This window comes from Aureobasidium subglaciale, assembly GCF_000721755.1.
Source record: "Aureobasidium subglaciale EXF-2481 unplaced genomic scaffold scaffold_8, whole genome shotgun sequence".
NCBI lineage: Eukaryota > Fungi > Ascomycota > Dothideomycetes > Dothideales > Saccotheciaceae > Aureobasidium > Aureobasidium subglaciale.
In genome coordinates, this window is record NW_013566987.1 from 742,654 (window position 1) to 758,200 (window position 15,547).

A 15,547-nucleotide genomic window follows, 5' to 3' on the forward strand; every position below is an offset into this window, starting at 1 on the left:
AGTCTTGGAAGTTGGAGAAGCGGCGACTCGGCGAGCGTCTGTTGTTGAGCCCGGTCAGCGGCCAATCATGATGGCTGAAAGTGCAAAAGATTTTGCAAGAGAAGTAGCAGCCGCCACTGCTTGATGCGTTCAAATAGAAGGATAGTTTGAAAGACAAAGTGATTCTCTCTCATTTTCTGCATCATCACCTTTGCCTATAATTCAACACATATTGTTCGGTGGTCGAGAAGAGTCAGAAATCAACAAAGAAGCGACTGGCTGACGTAGAATCCTGAGACGCCCCCACCAATTTGGCACCAAAATCCCAGCTTCAACCAGACTTTTTTCCTCCTCCTCTCCATCCACCACCCCTTCTTTTGAAAATCATACTTAGCAGCATCCAACATGGTTTCTGCATCCAAAGCCGCCCGTGACGCAAAGCGCGCCGATGCCGGCAAGGCCCCCAAGAAGACTCTCGCCCAGAAGAAGGCCGAGAAGTCGGGCACCAGCACCCCTCTGCTCGATGCCGACGGTCAAGAGCTCGACGCTGACGGCGTCAAGACCATGGAGAGAATCAAGAAGCTCGAGCTTCAGGAGGACGACGACGGCATCTCGGACAGAGTCACAACCGGTGTCCTCGCATCGCAAGAGGCCAGCAGAGACGTCAAGATCACCTCGGCCTCGCTCGTCTTCCACGGAAAGGTCCTGTTCAACGACACCACCATCGAAGTCAACTACGGCCGCCGCTACGGTCTGTTGGGTGAGAACGGTTGCGGAAAGTCGACTCTGCTCAAGGCCATCAACGCCCGCGAATTCCCCTTCCCCGACCACATCGACATCTACCTTCTGAACGAGGGTGCCCCCCTCACCGACCTCGGTGCCCTTGAGTGGGTCGTCAGACAGGCCGAGGAGGAGCTCGCCCGTATCGAGAAGCTCGTCGAGACCATCCTCGAGGAGAACGGTCCCGAGGACCCCAGACTGGAGGAGATCTACGAGCGCATGGACGGCATGGACCCCTCCACCTTCCAGACTCGTGCCTCCCTCATTCTCACCGGTCTCGGTTTCAACAAGAAGACCATCCACAAGAAGACCAGAGACATGTCTGGTGGTTGGCGTATGCGTGTCGCCTTGGCCAAGGCTCTCTTCGTCAAGCCCTCTCTCCTGTTGCTCGACGACCCCACTGCCCATTTGGATCTCGAGGCCTGTGTGTGGCTCGAGGAGTACATGAAGAAGTGGGACCGCACCCTTATCCTCGTCTCTCACTCTATGGATTTCCTGAACGGTGTCTGCACAACCATGATCGACATGCGTCAAAAGCAACTCCTCTACTACGGAGGTAACTACGACTCATACGCCAAGACCAGAACCGAGCAAGAGATCAACCAGCAGAAGGCATACGAGAAGCAGCAAGACGAAATCAAGCACATCAAGAAGTTCATCGCTTCCGCCGGTACCTACGCCAACTTGGTGCGTCAGGCCAAGTCGCGCCAGAAGATTCTCGACAAGATGGAGGCCGACGGCTTCATCCAGCCCGTCCACCAGGACAGAGTCTTCTCCTTCCGCTTCGCCGATGTAGAGAAGCTCCCCCCACCCGTCCTGTCGCTCGACAACGTTTCTTTCTCCTACTCTGGAAACGCCGAGGACACTCTTTACGAGAACCTCGACTTCGGTGTCGACATGGACTCCCGTACCGCTCTTGTCGGACCCAACGGTGTCGGCAAGTCGACCCTCCTCAACATCTTCACCGGCAAGCTCAGACCTACCGGTGGTGTTGTCTCTCGTCACACTCACTTGAAGCTTGGTGTCTACTCGCAGCACTCTGCTGAGCAGCTCATCCTGACCAAGTCATCTCTCGACTTCGTCCGTGACAAGTTCCCCCACGTCTCGCAGGATCTCCAATACTGGAGACAGCAGCTTGGCAAGTACGGTCTCACCGGTGAGGCCCAGACCGCCCTTATGGGTACCCTTTCCGAAGGACAGAAGAGCAGAATCGTCTTTGCCCTGTTGGCCATTGAGTCTCCCAACATGATCTTGTTGGACGAGCCTACCAACGGTCTCGATATCCCCACCATCGACTCGCTCGCCGACGCCATCAACGCCTTCTCCGGTGGTGTTGTCGTTGTTTCTCACGACTTCAGGTACGTTTGACCCTTTTTACGCTTTACGATGAAACACGCAACTAACATGATACAGACTTCTCGACAAGATTGCCAAGGACATCATGGTCTGCGAGCACAAGACCGTCAGACGATGGGAGGGCAGCATCGGCGAGTACAAGAACCACTTGCGCAAGAAGATGTTGGCCAGCAACTCTGTCTAAGGGACATGACAGTTTTCTACGATCAAAAGAAAAGATACCCGACCCGGTGTTGGTTTACCTCGTCACGAATGTTTTGATGCCACAAAGAAATGGGGAACGACCGATGAGGGGATTGAAGGGGAAGACACGGACGGCCAACAATAGAGTGCATGGGATTATCCTGTCCGTTTGACCCTTTTCTTCCAAAGCCGGGAGAAAAAGCATAGAATTGTTTTTACTACATCCCGTCGAGGCTTCCTAGCGGGCATTTTTACAGGCGCGGATCTAGTTTTTAGAAAGACAATGGATGGCGTTATTTGTTTTTATTGAATCCTCAATTATCTTTACAGTCCCTTTCTGCTTGCCTACTTGTTCAGACTTCTGTGCCTTTGTACATCTTCTTCCATCGTGTATATCGTGATATGAGGTCGGAATCAATTGCTGACTCAAACTATTCTTTTGTCCGTGTCAGAGGTTCGGAGCGTGTGTGTGTAGCGTTAGGCAGAGAGGATAGTACCCTCTTGACGACCCTTCAGATATTCCTTTCTGAAGTTGTTCTCGTCGGTCTCTGCACCACGCTGCAGGGGTGTCCACTTGGGCTCATCCTTGAACAGTCTCATGGCCTTGGTGTACTGTGTATCTCTGAGTCAGCATACATTCTTACCATACCGCGCGCTTGTTGCACTGGCAACTCACATTCTTATCATCAACAGTAAAGCGATGATAGATCCCAGCAGGCATAATAGCCAAATCGCCCTTCTCCAACCTCAACCTAATCCAATCATCACCCTCACTCCTCACATCAAAATACCCAGCCCCATCCAAAATATAGCGAATCTCCTCATCCTCGTGCAAATGCTCGTGGAAGAAGACTTTGACTTTTTCCTCGTAGTTTGGCAATGTGGTGGGGGAGATTGTGACTTCGTCGCGGTTCTTGTAGTTTCTGGATGCGGCGAGGGCGTTTACGGAGGAGAGATCTGGGTAGTTGTGGCAGATTATTCCGAGTTTGGAGAGGTCGGTCGGGGTTACGGGACGTCCGCTGTCGTGGGGGAGACGTTGGTCGCCCTGGGGGGTTGGGTGTTAGGATTGGAGGGTTTAGAGAGAGGGAGAGAGAGGGAGAGAGGGAGAGCGAGAGAGAGCATGGAAGGAGCCGCTTACCTCGATGTTGTCGTACCAGTATGCCTTCATGTTTGCTAGGTTGTTGTGGTGGTGGGATGGGTTGGTGATGTGTGAATAGAAAGCGATCGCGGCGGGGATGTTTGGAAATTTGAAGATGCGATGGGCGGCGGGTGGTCAGCGAAGCACGTCATTTTCGCGGGTCTGCCGTGCGGAGCTTCGAGGATGCACCATACCAACGACTATACCATCCTTCCCATGTGCAGAATACTGTCACTAACATGCTGTATATAAGAACAGTAATTTCTCGAATCGATAAGCCTGGTGCAGGGAATCGTTGACACGAAACATTTCGATGATATCGCTTCAATGTAAGAAAGTATTGTACCTTGAGGCAGCTACATGTGTGACAGGATTTCGCACACCGGGAGGATCATTAAACATAAGAGATACCTAAAGGCAAAGACTGCGTTGCGGATTGAAGTGGAAACCCATGAAAGACTTGACACAACAGCATTGACATTAATTACCCTTACGGTTCTGTTTGTCCATCAACCACGATTATCGACTTTTCTCGAAGCCCGACTGCAGGCCATTAACATTGTCTTCTCACCTTCCAAGCACCGATACCTCTTCTGCCAATCATGCGCTTCAATGTTGGCCATACTCCATCGTCACCAAAGTCCATGTCATCAAGATTGAGATGGTCCTTGTAACGCCATACTTCTTCGAGAACAATCTTAGGGCCTTCTGAAGCTATGCTGTTGTCCGTGATGTACGTGTCCAGGAATGTGGCACTGAGTGGTGCAAGCAACAGTGTCGTTGATCTGGCATTGCAATCCACATTGGCCTTCAGCTCTTCCATAAGGCTCTCACCACGCATGCCCATCAGGTCTCTGGTAACTAGACCTTCGTAGTTGTTACCGAGTAAGTAGGTTGGGGGACTGTATGTTTTCCACCAGAATGCTTGTTGGATGCCTTCCTGTTTGCCGACCCAGAGCTGTGCTGGTACAACACCCCCTTGATGGAAGACGCCCATCAACAGACCTAAGCAGACGTTGAAGATGATCCACACTGTGATCCAGACTTCACGCATACGACGGGGTACGCTGATGCTCGATAGAATTAGTGGTACTGCCGGCAACAAGAAACGAGCTTCTTGATGCTTGAGACATGATAGAGCAAAGATGCCGAACCCTGCTGAGTACATCGGCATGCCCATGCGGCAACCAAAGAATATCAAAGGAAGTGCAGGACCGAGTAATTGAGGGAGGTTCGCGACCACATGCTGGTAGTACGGGTGAAGACCATGTTTGGCAAGGTTGCTGCTGTCCATGTTGTAGATGAGGTTATTGAGTGGTGTAATAATGGCAGTCTCACGCAGTTGCGACAAGTGCACTGGCTTCTGGAGGAACCATTCAGTATCTGTGACAACTGCAAACAGCAGTGTTGCAGCTGCCGACAACACCATGACTAGGAGCGAGATGGGCCTGTTTTATCATTTAGAGACATAGTAAAGAGCCCCTGGTCAACAATTGTGACTTACCTATGGCGGAAGTGCGGGATTAATTGCAACAGGGGTATCATGACGAAAGGTGGAAAGGTGATACGATTGAAAGTGCCTAGCACGCAGAGGAAGGCGAGCAGAGCAGATGGTAGTATTCGCGTGTGAGCCTGGATCAGTGTCAGCGTGGCCTCTGGTCGCAGGTAAAGCTTTACATACCTTGTCCTCCTTGATCCGGTTGATCAATACCAAACACCACAGCACGATCAATGTCTCTACAGAGTTCGAGAAAGTGTGGTTCTGGAAAGTCCAGGTAACATAGGATGAAGCAACCAGCATCTGGGCTACACGGCGTTCTCGTGGGACATGTATCAACTCGTCAAGGGCCCAGTCTTCAAGCACAAAGCTCAAGATGAACATCAGAGCGCGTAGTGTGTAGTAAACAGTGGCGGGAGAGATAGTCTGGTATCCGAATCCATCGCAAATCCATTTCAGCAAGGTCAAGGGCAAACCATAGAAAATCCAAAGGGGAAATACACTTCGAATCGGACTGTCAGAAGTAAATTCCCAGGTCAAGTGTGAGGCATATCCAAAGACGCGTCCTAAGACCTGGTGAGTATTTCTGTGAAGGATTCGATGTTTGCAAGGGCAGCACACCTGCGATAACTTCTGGTCCCTGAAAGTGCTCATCCGGGTGGATATAGCTCGGGGACAAAGCCAGGTAGAGTCGCAAGACGACCAGGAAGAGATATGTTCGTCTCCACATAGTCGGAGGCCTACGAGATCCTTACTGCAAGCGAATTCGGATTACAGGACAAGACAACATAGCTTGACATTAGGGAGCCCGATGTGTCATGGGCTGGGTCATTTCTGACCGCCCCTAATTTGGTTTCAGAGTCGTGCACGGTCACGTGATGATGGGCAGTGGAAAGGTGCAGAGATACATGGGAGATAGATGTATGAAGCGCGGTGATGGACCTTGGTCTCACATCTCTGTGTTTGTAGTGTCTTTCACACACGTGGTTGGGGTCAAAAGTCAATGCCGGTGAAGCAATTAGTTTGGCCAGCGGTTACGTCGCTCCCCTCAAAGCGGCAATGCATTTGAGGGGTTGACCATGACTGCAGTCTCACATGAGCAATAGCAACTGTCTGGGGGTGAAAGCGAGGTAAAGGGAATCAGGCAGAAGCTAGGCAGAAAAATGAGCAATAAACAGTAGAATAGCGCGAATAATAGGAGTCATTCACATAGTGAAGCACAGTGAAGCAGGTGCAAACTGCGACAAGGGTCTGTGCCTCCAGGCACCAAGCGCGACCACCGACTGTACCAACACCCCGCGAACCGCCTTTGGCTCTCGCTCTCACTTCATCTCTGCCTCTACTTAATCCGAGCCCTCCCACCAAAGTTGTTGTCACATCTCCGCAACAACTGTTTCCCATCTCCCATCTCTCAGACAAGCGACACCAACGCTTGCCTCCATCCATCCACCACACCCAGCTGTACCATCTACTACACACATCACAACATGGCTTCCACCGACGAACAGAAGATCATCCTCGTCAGCTCCGATGGCGTCAACATCCAGACCGGTATGCGCACTCTTCCAACACCTTGCTCCAGCTATTCATCTAACACGTGTGTCGTAGACCGCATCATCGCCGAGCGCTCGATGCTCATCAAGAACATGATCGAAGATCTCGGAACCCCCGGCGAGGAGCCCATTCCTATCATGAATGTATGTCAACCCTACTGTCGCACCACACCCTGCAGACACTGACTCTTTTCTCCAGGTCTCCGAAGCTGTGCTCCGCAAGGTTCTCGAATGGTGCGACCACCACAAGAAGGACCCCCCACCAGAGAAGGACGAGGACGCCGATACCCGCAAGAAGACCACCGACATCGAGGAGTGGGACCAGAAGTTCATGCAGGTTGACCAGGAAATGCTCTTCGAGATCATCCTCGCCGCCAACTACATGGACATCAAGGCCCTTCTTGACGTTGGCTGCAAGACCGTCGCCAACATGATCAAGGGCAAGTCTCCCGAGGAGATCCGCAAGACCTTCAACATCCAGAACGACTTCACTCCCGAGGAGGAGGAGCAGATCCGCCGCGAGAACGAGTGGGCCGAGGACCGCTAAGTCTGTCTTCACCGCTTGCCTTTGCGCACGTGAGACCTTCTACACCTTTGGTCCACTGCGGAAACACGAACCACACATCCTTTCGCCTTGCTCAACACACTTATGGAATGCATGATGTGTCACTCTTTGATCGAGAGTCGACACGATGGCCTGGCGTTTATCGGAGTTTTCCTTCATCTTACAACTTTGCGCGACATATGACGAAAAGAGCAAAAAGAGCAATCGACAGTGAGATGTGGAGAAGTTGCTTTTCACACTCCTCTGCTTGTCACTATTACCAGACATGATATGGGCAGTGCGTAAATCAATGACATGGCCGTAATTTTATACTCCGAATCAAAGTTAGCTCGTCGAATTACCAAACATCCCTCTACTTCCAATCGCGTCTTTTCTCTGCTTCTTTCCTTTTGTCCACTACATTTTTGTACTCGGCTTCTCGTGAATTGACTCTTGCATACTATGACTGTTCCTCTTTCTGGCACGTTGTTCCTTCCGCGTCCGCGATGGATAGCCTTCAGCAATGCCTTCTGCCGCAAGCACACTCGGCATGTTGGCTGCTGGTCATGGCAACTCCTTCAAGATTTTGTTGACGTTTGACAAAGTTTGTGACTGGGTATGCCCATATGAAGGCTGATGTCTCTCATCTTGATATCGTTTCTAGCCATGGATTGAGGTAGGTCGCAAGAGTTTCAACTCTGTGTTAAACTTCAGAGACGACTGGTCGCGTCAACGTCAATGTTTCTCGTTCTGAGTGTACAAAGTCTCTACTGCTCCTGTTCAATCCAATACCAAGAACTTAGCTTACAAAACACAAGGTCATGGCTTAACAAGTTGGGAAGAAGTTTGAAATGTATATGTATTTTTGAAAAAGAAGAGGAAAAGCGGCTTTACAAAAAAGAAGAAGCAGATGACAGGAGTTTCTCCAAAAAAAAATACATCCTTGCCTCTACTACAAGAGGTTCATCCATACACACACAGACACACTAGCCCACAGCATCCTCCCTTTTTCTTCTTAAAAAAAAGCTCCTCTTAACGCCGGGTATGCAAAGGTGTCCCTTTTTGCCATGTCTTCCCCTTCATATGTTGCATCATCGAGCCGTGTCTATCTGTTTCGCATCTCGTTCTGTTGTTATTTGCTCGGGACACACAACGTCTCTGGCTGCTAGTCTCTTCGAGCATGGAGAGTTCTTTGGCTTGTCGAGAAAATCTATCTTTTCGCTTTTTTATGACTTGAAGCTGTCCTTCATGCTCTGGCTGCTTGCGCTGATGGGGAGAGTAGGCTTGTTTCCCTTGCCCTGCCAGACCTTGGCAAGAGCGTACACGATACCAGAAACGAAACCGACACCGATGGCGCTGACGGAGGCGAAAGTGACGGGAGCGTCGAAGAAGACGAGACCGGAGATGGCGATGGGGAGCTTGTTGAGGGCGCCGACCATGGAGTAGGTAGTGGATGAGGTGACACGAACGCACCAGGCAGAAGTGTAGGAGATGAAGACGGAGGAGAGACCGGAGAAGACCATGGCGAGGATGATGGAGTTGCGCTGGGGGGCGGGGAAGTTGAGGGCGAGGTTTGCGCTCGACCAGTTCTCGAGGAAGAGGGAGCAGATGAGGAGGATGGGGATGGAGAGGAGGTTGTTGTAGTACATGGCTGTGAAGGGTTTCAGGTCAGCTTTTCTTCGCACTTGTCGCAAATAGAGTAGGGAGGGACAACGCACTGTCAAAGTCCTTGAAGTTGGTCAACTTGATGCGCTTTCGCATGCCGAGGACGTATGCGGCACTGCAGAAGCAGTTCATGGCCATCCAGATGTAGCCAGAGTTGAGGGTCGAGATCTTGTCGCTGGCAGCCGAGCCGGAGTGGGCGGTGAGAGCATGCTGGATATCTGCCCATGCAGCAATGACCGAGGAAAGGACCATGAGACTGAAAGAGAAGAGGGCGGGTCCGGTGACATTGCCGCCGAACCAGATCACCTCACCATAAGCGATCAGGATGATGGTCAAGTTCTTGAAAATGGTGTAGACGGGGATGGAGAGGTATTGCAGAGCCTTTGTTGACGTGTAAATCATGCCGATGAGGAGGAGAGAAATGGGGAACCCTGAAATGGCACAATGTCAGCCCCCTGTAGCGTCGCAATCAGATTTGTCAACGTACACTTCTTTGCTTCATCGCTGTTGAAATCCCTGTAGGTGATGATGCCGGCGGATTTGCATGACTGAATAGCAATGATACAGACAACACTCTGCTCATAGTGTTAGAAGTGCTGGACGAGAGCACATGTGGAGCTCCGGGTTGGGCTTACCTGGACGGCGAGGAGGAAAAAGTTGAGGTTGAAGTCGAGACCGCTCAGAACGTATTTGTTGGTCGTGGTCATGAGAATCGAACTACCACAGTAGGACAGAATGGCGATAACAGGGCTGTTCAGTTGCGCGGCCTGGGGAGCAGCTGCAGGCATCCTTGGAGGAGCGGCAGCAAAGACTCCATTGGACTTTTGCTCGCCGAGCTCGATGGTGTAGTCTTCGTTCTTCTTGTCGTCGGACATGGTTGCAATGAGGTACAGACGATGTGGTGTGGACAAGAAGACAGACTGGAAGAAAGAAGCAGGGCGATCGTGGGAGAAGTGCTCGTGTCCTAACGTTCTGGGGCGCTCACGCTCAACTTGACCCTTGCTCCCCCTGTCTGCTATAATAAAAATAAGATTTACCGTATTGCCAAACTCCTTGCACATCCCACAGCTCTTCTCTACAAGCCACCAACCTCAACCATCTCAGACCTGCATGTCGTAACAGTAGCTGTTTCTCGTGTCATCTTGAACGACCGTTCCCCATCCAAAAGGTGCCATGTTCCATCCACCATAATAATCAGATCCCCAGCCTGGAGCATCAGACGCCAAGGCAGTCCCGTAAACTTTGACCCTCGGATCTGTCTGCCGCAACCCATGAATCTTAGCCCTGCAGCTAATCATAATTGTATGCGATCCGAGCCTCGACAAAACATCTCTCAGACCTGAGCACCACCTTGACAAAGACTTTCCGCCATGGCTTCCGTCGATCCTCGTGTGGCCGCCGTGCTGGATCGCAGCAACCAATACGACAACTCTGACGACGAAGATGCCCTCATCGCCGAGCTGGAAGAAGACGAGTCCTCCTTGGCCGCTTTCCGTGAACAGCGATTGCAGCAACTGCACGGCGAACTTGCCCGCGCAAAAGCACAGCGGAACTCGGACTATGGCTCCTATACCGAAATCAAGGAAGAGAGACAGCTCATGGACATTACCACTTCTTCAAAGCTGTGTGTCGTCCACTTCATGAAGCCAGACTTTAATCGCTGCAGAATCATGGACGAAAGGCTTGCTGTATGCATGTATCCTACTACATAATCACAACACTCAACTGACACTCATCCCAGGCATTAGCGCCTAAGCACTTCGACACCCGTTTCCTCAGCATCAACGTCGAAAACGCCCCTTTCCTGGTCGTGAAGCTCAAAATCCAAGTCCTGCCCTGTGTCCTCTCCTTTATCGACGGTGTCAGCAGCGACAGAATTGTTGGCTTCGAGGGTATCGGTTACAAGCCCGACTCCTTCACCCTGCAAGAGCTCGAGGCCCGTCTGCTAAACGCAAATGTCTTGCTCAGAAGCAAGATGGTCGACGAGGATGAACATGCCATGAGATCTGGCGCTGTACGCTCAGCACATGTCACCGAAGACTATGACGACGACGAGTGGGATTGAGCCATGTCTGCAAACGCTTTTCTGCTGTCTTTGTCCTCACAACTCAGGTTATGTCTCAGACGATCTTGCCTGATCAAGGAAGCTGCTTCGTTGCTCAAAGGACTACCAAGTAAGCTGCTGTGATATCGATGCAGCAAGGGCGCTTCTCGCCCTCTACATATGCACAAGAGCAGTCAGCTGGAATTGCTCGAGAAGCCTACGCTTAAAACCGGGGCAAGACCAGGCAGCTAGTCCAGAGGCCTGAATTTGTTTCTCAGGGCCATCACAGGGACTCGAGACCAAGAAGATCCCGTGATGCTCCTCGCGTTTGAGAAGTTTGAGCCTCGAGTAACATCACACGGGCTGACGGGCGCTATGTAATCCACACATAGCAAGTATCCACATTCACGCTTCGAATATGTTTACAACTCATCCCTCATACGATTTTTGAAAGGGCACACGGAGCAGTGGTGGAAGGCAAGCAGAGGTAGGTGGAGGTGTGGTTTGACTAGAGTTTGTCATAATACATCGTTTCATTTTCATATCTGTTGTACGGAGCAGTTTCATCTTTCGTGAGTTCGCATCTTTCTAAGTAGTCTCTGCCGAGACTGCGAATCGACCAAGAAGCAGCTCCTCCGTATCTACGTGGCTCTTCCGTCCAACGTTGACAGAGGCTTCGCCGTCATGTCATATCGGTTGTATATGGGTGACTGTTTCGTCCGACGTTTACAAAGTCTTCTCCTTCATCTCGATGCCGTACTTCTCCTTGAGCTCGAGTCTGAGAGGCTCGACGATCTCGGGGCTCATGGGAGCAAGAACACCCTTCTGGGTAATCTTGCCCTCGAGAACCTGGAGAACGGCGACAGCACAAGGGACACCGACAAGCTTGGCCATGGCGCTGTAACCCTTGGGGTCACCGTACTCGACCAGGGTGGAGGTGCGAACCTCCTTGGCACCGTTGGCGTGGGTGATGCCGAAGCGGTGCTGGAGCATGACGAGATCGCGCTCGCCCTCCTCGTACTGCATCTTCTTCTCGAGAGTGGCGCAGAGGGTGTCGAGAGGGTTACCGCGGGGCTCAATCTTCTCGTCAGAGAAGAGTCCGATCCACTTAAGACCGTTGATGATGCGATCCTTCTGGTCGTTGTCAGCGAAGCTAGTCTTTGAGCTGATGGCCCAGATGAGGTCCTCCTGGCTGGAGCTCTTGCTTCCCAAGAGCTGAGCGGTGGCCTCCTTCCAGGTGAGGGTGGGGGCGCTGTCGAGGGGCTTGAAGAACTCCTTCTCGGCATCATCGAGGAAGCCCATGTCGACAAGCGTCTTGATGAACTCAGGGAAACCCTGGTAACGCAGAGTACCACGGATGATGGTCTCGGCCTCGGGGATGGCGTAGCGCTCTCTGTAAGGAGTTGAGTCACGGTTGGGGTATGCGACGAAAGCGTAACCAGGATAGATGAAGTATGGCTTAGCGGTAGCCATAAGCTCGGGGCCAGCGACTTCGACGATCTTGTCGTCCTGGAAGTACTTGGCTTGGTTGCGGAGAGCGAGCAAGACACCACGGCTGGACCATGAGAACTTGTAGCCAAGAGGGTTATCACTGCACTCTGGGGCGGGCAGACCACCACAGTAGCTGAGGAAGCTGGTGATCTTACCACCAGCCTTGTGGACCTCGTCAATGGTCTTGACGGCGTACAGGTGGTCGATTCCGGGGTCAAGACCGATCTCGTTCATGACGGTGATGCCAGCCTCCTTTGCGGCGGCGTCGAGTTCGAGCATGGCAGGAGAGACCTAGACAGTCAGAAACAGCTAGATGTATGTGGAGGTCAGACAAGCTCACATATGAAGTGGTGACGACGTGCTTCTTCTGGTTGATGGCGGCCTTGATGACAGTAGCGTGGTAGGTGTAAGGGATCAAGCTGATGACAACGCCGACTTTGCCAACTTCGTGCTCGAGGGCGGCCGAGTCGTTGACATCGAGAGAGATGGGGCTGCAGTTCTTGAGGCCCTCGCAGAGCTTCTTGGCCGACTCAAGGGTGCGGCAGGCTGTGACGATGGTTAGGATGCTGTTGCAGCCTTCGTAATGGACGAGACGTCTAGGTACCAACAGTAACCGAGATGTCGGCATTGCTCAGGATTTCAGCAGTAGGACGTGTGACGAAACCGGCTCCAAGAAGGAGAGCCTTCCTAATGATCAGTCAGTATGTGTCCACTCTGGTTGAGAGCAGGGGCACTTGGAGCGCCTTACTTGGAGCTTCCGAAGGAAGGTAGCATAGCATCCATGTTGAGTTGTAACTTGGATGTGTCAATTGATGGGTATGTTAAAAGATAAGAAAGTTTGGAAACGCAGGCTGCGTGATGATTGAGTGCAGCGGTTAGTGACGGTCAAAAAGTGAGTGGCCTCCAAGAGTGAGTGACGCACTCCGATCCTCGGCCACGATGAGGAAGGTGGGGGCCGACCAACTAACACGGACTTCTTGGCGTATCCACACGCGCTTTCCTTTCTTAACAGCTTTCTTTCCCAGCTCCTCCTTCCCTTTCTCTATTTATCTGGTGCTGTCGCAACCGTCTGTATCCATCAACATCGTCGTCGCAATGTCGTCGCCTTCTATTGCAGACGCGTTTTGGGCAGCGCCACCAATTGCTAGGTGATTTTTTACCCTCTTCTAAAACTCACGCGTCCAACCTTCTGACTTTCGTCCCAGAACTCTTACTGCAGCCACGCTCGTCCTGTCTGTCAACTTTTGGCTCCTACCAATCATCAGCCCCTACCGCTTTATCTTCGTGCCTCAGTACGTGTTCAAGCTATGGATACCTGAAGTTTGGAGACTCGTGACGGCCTTCTTCATCACCGGCCCATCGCTAGGCATGATTATGGATCCATACTTCCTCTTCACATACTGCAAGGCTTTGGAAGTTGATTCAAGCCGCTTCTCTCAACCAGGCGATCTGTTTGTCGCACTGGTCTTCATCTGTAGCATCATCTTGGTAAGAAGTGTCATTCGCGCTGCTTTTCCTGTTCCATTCTTCCCCTACCCTATCACTACCCCTCCTATATCTGCCCGCCCAGCCAAATACATAGCTGAAGCGGTTCCTGGAAGGAGGGCAAATTACCGTTGTACTGTGTCATGGTCCGTCATTCGCAAAATATTAAAGGGCCATGATGGAGTATGACCGTGGTGGGATTGCCCATTGAGAAAGCTGCTCGGCGATTCCTTGGTCGAATCAGTGGTTTTGGCACCCTACATCTCTTCACTTGACACTCTTCTCGTACTGTCATGTTCTACGTGCAACCATTACAGTACTGATGTCTACTCAAAGCTTCTCACAGGCATCGTCTTTGGCGGAGGATTGCTCATGGGTCCGCTTCTTCTTGCCCTCGCCTATCTGCATGTGCAAGATGCTCCAGATGCCATGATGACTTTCTTCTTCTTCAGCATCCGTCGCAAATATCTGCCCGGTTGTATGTTGCTGGTTGCCTTCCTCATGGCAGGTCCTCAAGAAGCTCTTAAGCAGGCTTTTGGTCTTGCCGCCGCCCACATGTACGACTTCTTGACCAGAATTTGGCCTTCTTATGGAGGTGGCACCAACCCACTCAGCACACCACAGATTGTGCAGCGTTGGTTTGCCAGACCTGCAGGCGCAAGTACCACACGCTCGTATGGTACTGCCTTCCAGAGTCGTCCTTCTGGCTCCGTCGGCGCTCAGGTCCAGGCAGGTAACTCAAGTGGTGGTACTTGGACCAGTGGCTTCACCTCTGGTTCGTGGGGCTCTCGTGGTCCAGGTAGAAGACTTGGCTGAGAATCTCAATTACCCTATCAGTATCCAATCAGAGCACTTACTTCCCCCAACCTCCGTTCATTGTCTTTTGTTTTCTTCTGTGTTGTGACGAGATAGGTCGTGCTAGCGCTTCTCACACGGTCTTTCGACCACGTGAAGTGGTGACGCTGTGAGGCTGAGTCGCGCGATGCGTCTGGTCATTGTTTTGCACCGACTCCCCAATTGTTCACACATGGCATTTCACAGTTGTGCATATTCAGACAGTGTCATGTTTTCATTGCGACTTTCACCGTCTTCGGCAATCAGGTTGCGAAGTGTGAGCTGGACTGTGTACCATGCTTTGATACAAGGTCATACAGCTGCGAACTATCCATCCCACTGTATCCATTATCATGGGCTCAACTATCACCATCAATCTTTCACCACGCAGGTCTACAGTAATGTGTAAGCCTGGCTTCGATGATCACGGTTGTAGGAGTCTCTGATGGCTGCAAGAGACGATACCAGAGTGAGCATATATAGAGCAGGGTCGCCACAGCAGCGACTGACGAGAAAGAAAGGAAAGAGGGAAAGCTTGATAGTCCACCATACTCGCCTGTATTCGATCTGTCACCCCAGGAAGCCGACATTCGTGATCAAGCAGATGGACGCGGCCCGTCAGAATGTCGCTATGATCGGTGAAGCCGACTAGAGCCTAGTGATCGATTCAATTTTGACGAAACGCGGCGCGATTACGACCCATGGTTGCTGCAGCACTCTTTGCCCCTCATGAGTATAGCACGCTGCTGCCATGCTATGAGCCGCCGCATGTATATGACTGAAACAAAGATGGGTGAGTAATGCCGTCGGTCAAATCCTTCTCTTATTATAAAGACAGGTCAACGACGATCAGAAAAGCACCAGACCGAGCGACCTGGTCGTGTGCAAGCTTGTGATATTTTCCACACATGGGAAAATTCTCCATAATCTTGATTTTATCCATATGCTGGGCGTGTCCTACAGAGTTGAAATGTTGTTGAACCGGATAAGTCTGTCT

At 51.5% G+C, this 15,547-nt stretch overlaps 8 protein-coding genes across 8 annotated transcripts; 4 read left to right on the forward strand and 4 right to left on the reverse strand.

Annotated features, from left to right (window-relative positions):
* Positions 1 to 384: 384 nt before the first annotated feature.
* Positions 385 to 2,299, forward strand: AUEXF2481DRAFT_64824 (uncharacterized protein; the record flags this gene model as incomplete). The annotated part of the gene is made up of 2 exons (XM_013489196.1): positions 385 to 2,117; positions 2,173 to 2,299. 2 exons carry the CDS (start codon positions 385 to 387, stop codon positions 2,297 to 2,299), a joined length of 1,860 nt encoding a protein of 619 aa, XP_013344650.1.
* A 476-nt stretch (positions 2,300 to 2,775) lies between these two features.
* Positions 2,776 to 3,466, reverse strand: AUEXF2481DRAFT_4453 (uncharacterized protein; the record flags this gene model as incomplete). The annotated part of the gene is made up of 3 exons (XM_013489000.1): positions 2,776 to 2,910; positions 2,975 to 3,343; positions 3,437 to 3,466. 3 exons carry the CDS (start codon positions 3,464 to 3,466, stop codon positions 2,776 to 2,778), a joined length of 534 nt encoding a protein of 177 aa, XP_013344454.1.
* A 73-nt stretch (positions 3,467 to 3,539) lies between these two features.
* Positions 3,540 to 5,676, reverse strand: AUEXF2481DRAFT_79320 (glycosyltransferase family 22 protein). Its single transcript, XM_013489222.1, has 4 exons — positions 5,556 to 5,676; positions 5,118 to 5,500; positions 4,941 to 5,068; positions 3,540 to 4,884 (listed from the first exon to the last, which is right to left on the reverse strand). Exons 1-4 carry the CDS (start codon positions 5,662 to 5,664, stop codon positions 3,990 to 3,992), a joined length of 1,515 nt encoding a protein of 504 aa, XP_013344676.1. The 5' UTR covers positions 5,665 to 5,676; the 3' UTR covers positions 3,540 to 3,989.
* A 329-nt stretch (positions 5,677 to 6,005) lies between these two features.
* AUEXF2481DRAFT_668233 (uncharacterized protein) lies at positions 6,006 to 7,346 on the forward strand. The gene is made up of 3 exons (XM_013489304.1): positions 6,006 to 6,485; positions 6,543 to 6,631; positions 6,687 to 7,346. Exons 1-3 carry the CDS (start codon positions 6,422 to 6,424, stop codon positions 7,032 to 7,034), a joined length of 501 nt encoding a protein of 166 aa, XP_013344758.1. The 5' UTR covers positions 6,006 to 6,421; the 3' UTR covers positions 7,035 to 7,346.
* A 598-nt stretch (positions 7,347 to 7,944) lies between these two features.
* AUEXF2481DRAFT_39306 (uncharacterized protein) lies at positions 7,945 to 9,912 on the reverse strand. The gene is made up of 4 exons (XM_013489151.1): positions 9,332 to 9,912; positions 9,184 to 9,271; positions 8,750 to 9,127; positions 7,945 to 8,682 (listed from the first exon to the last, which is right to left on the reverse strand). The coding sequence occupies exons 1-4, from the start codon at positions 9,755 to 9,757 to the stop codon at positions 8,258 to 8,260; spliced, it is 1,317 nt and encodes a 438-aa protein (XP_013344605.1). The 5' UTR covers positions 9,758 to 9,912; the 3' UTR covers positions 7,945 to 8,257.
* A 154-nt stretch (positions 9,913 to 10,066) lies between these two features.
* On the forward strand, positions 10,067 to 10,761 carry AUEXF2481DRAFT_4457 (uncharacterized protein; the record flags this gene model as incomplete). The annotated part of the gene is made up of 2 exons (XM_013489001.1): positions 10,067 to 10,384; positions 10,438 to 10,761. 2 exons carry the CDS (start codon positions 10,067 to 10,069, stop codon positions 10,759 to 10,761), a joined length of 642 nt encoding a protein of 213 aa, XP_013344455.1.
* Positions 10,762 to 11,466: 705 nt separating this feature from the next.
* AUEXF2481DRAFT_28916 (uncharacterized protein) lies at positions 11,467 to 13,014 on the reverse strand (the record flags this gene model as incomplete). The annotated part of the gene is made up of 4 exons (XM_013489062.1): positions 11,467 to 12,522; positions 12,572 to 12,777; positions 12,836 to 12,918; positions 12,980 to 13,014. The coding sequence occupies 4 exons, from the start codon at positions 13,012 to 13,014 to the stop codon at positions 11,467 to 11,469; spliced, it is 1,380 nt and encodes a 459-aa protein (XP_013344516.1).
* A 312-nt stretch (positions 13,015 to 13,326) lies between these two features.
* Positions 13,327 to 14,532, forward strand: AUEXF2481DRAFT_4459 (uncharacterized protein; the record flags this gene model as incomplete). The annotated part of the gene is made up of 3 exons (XM_013489002.1): positions 13,327 to 13,379; positions 13,437 to 13,719; positions 14,053 to 14,532. 3 exons carry the CDS (start codon positions 13,327 to 13,329, stop codon positions 14,530 to 14,532), a joined length of 816 nt encoding a protein of 271 aa, XP_013344456.1.
* Between the last annotated feature and the right edge of the window lie 1,015 nt (positions 14,533 to 15,547).

Bases quoted from the DNA above. Each gene is read 5' to 3' on its own strand.
- AUEXF2481DRAFT_79320 (XM_013489222.1), bottom strand. From the start codon at position 5,664: ATGTGGAGACGAACATATCTCTTCCTGGTCGTCTTGCGACTCTACCTG. The intron at 5,501-5,555 runs GTGTGCTGCCCT...ACCAGGTCTTAG, and splicing joins GGGACCAGAAGTTATCGCAG to GACGCGTCTTTGGATATGCC. The intron at 5,069-5,117 runs GTATGTAAAGCT...ACACTGATCCAG, and splicing joins ACCGGATCAAGGAGGACAAG to GCTCACACGCGAATACTACC.
- AUEXF2481DRAFT_668233 (XM_013489304.1), top strand. From the start codon at position 6,422: ATGGCTTCCACCGACGAACAGAAGATCATCCTCGTCAGCTCCGATGGC. The intron at 6,486-6,542 runs GTATGCGCACTC...CGTGTGTCGTAG, and splicing joins TGGCGTCAACATCCAGACCG to ACCGCATCATCGCCGAGCGC. The intron at 6,632-6,686 runs GTATGTCAACCC...TCTTTTCTCCAG, and splicing joins AGCCCATTCCTATCATGAAT to GTCTCCGAAGCTGTGCTCCG.
- AUEXF2481DRAFT_39306 (XM_013489151.1), bottom strand. From the start codon at position 9,757: ATGTGCAAGGAGTTTGGCAATACGGTAAATCTTATTTTTATTATAGCA. The intron at 9,272-9,331 runs GTAAGCCCAACC...CACTATGAGCAG, and splicing joins TTTTCCTCCTCGCCGTCCAG to AGTGTTGTCTGTATCATTGC. The intron at 8,683-8,749 runs GTGCGTTGTCCC...AACCCTTCACAG, and splicing joins CAACTTCAAGGACTTTGACA to CCATGTACTACAACAACCTC.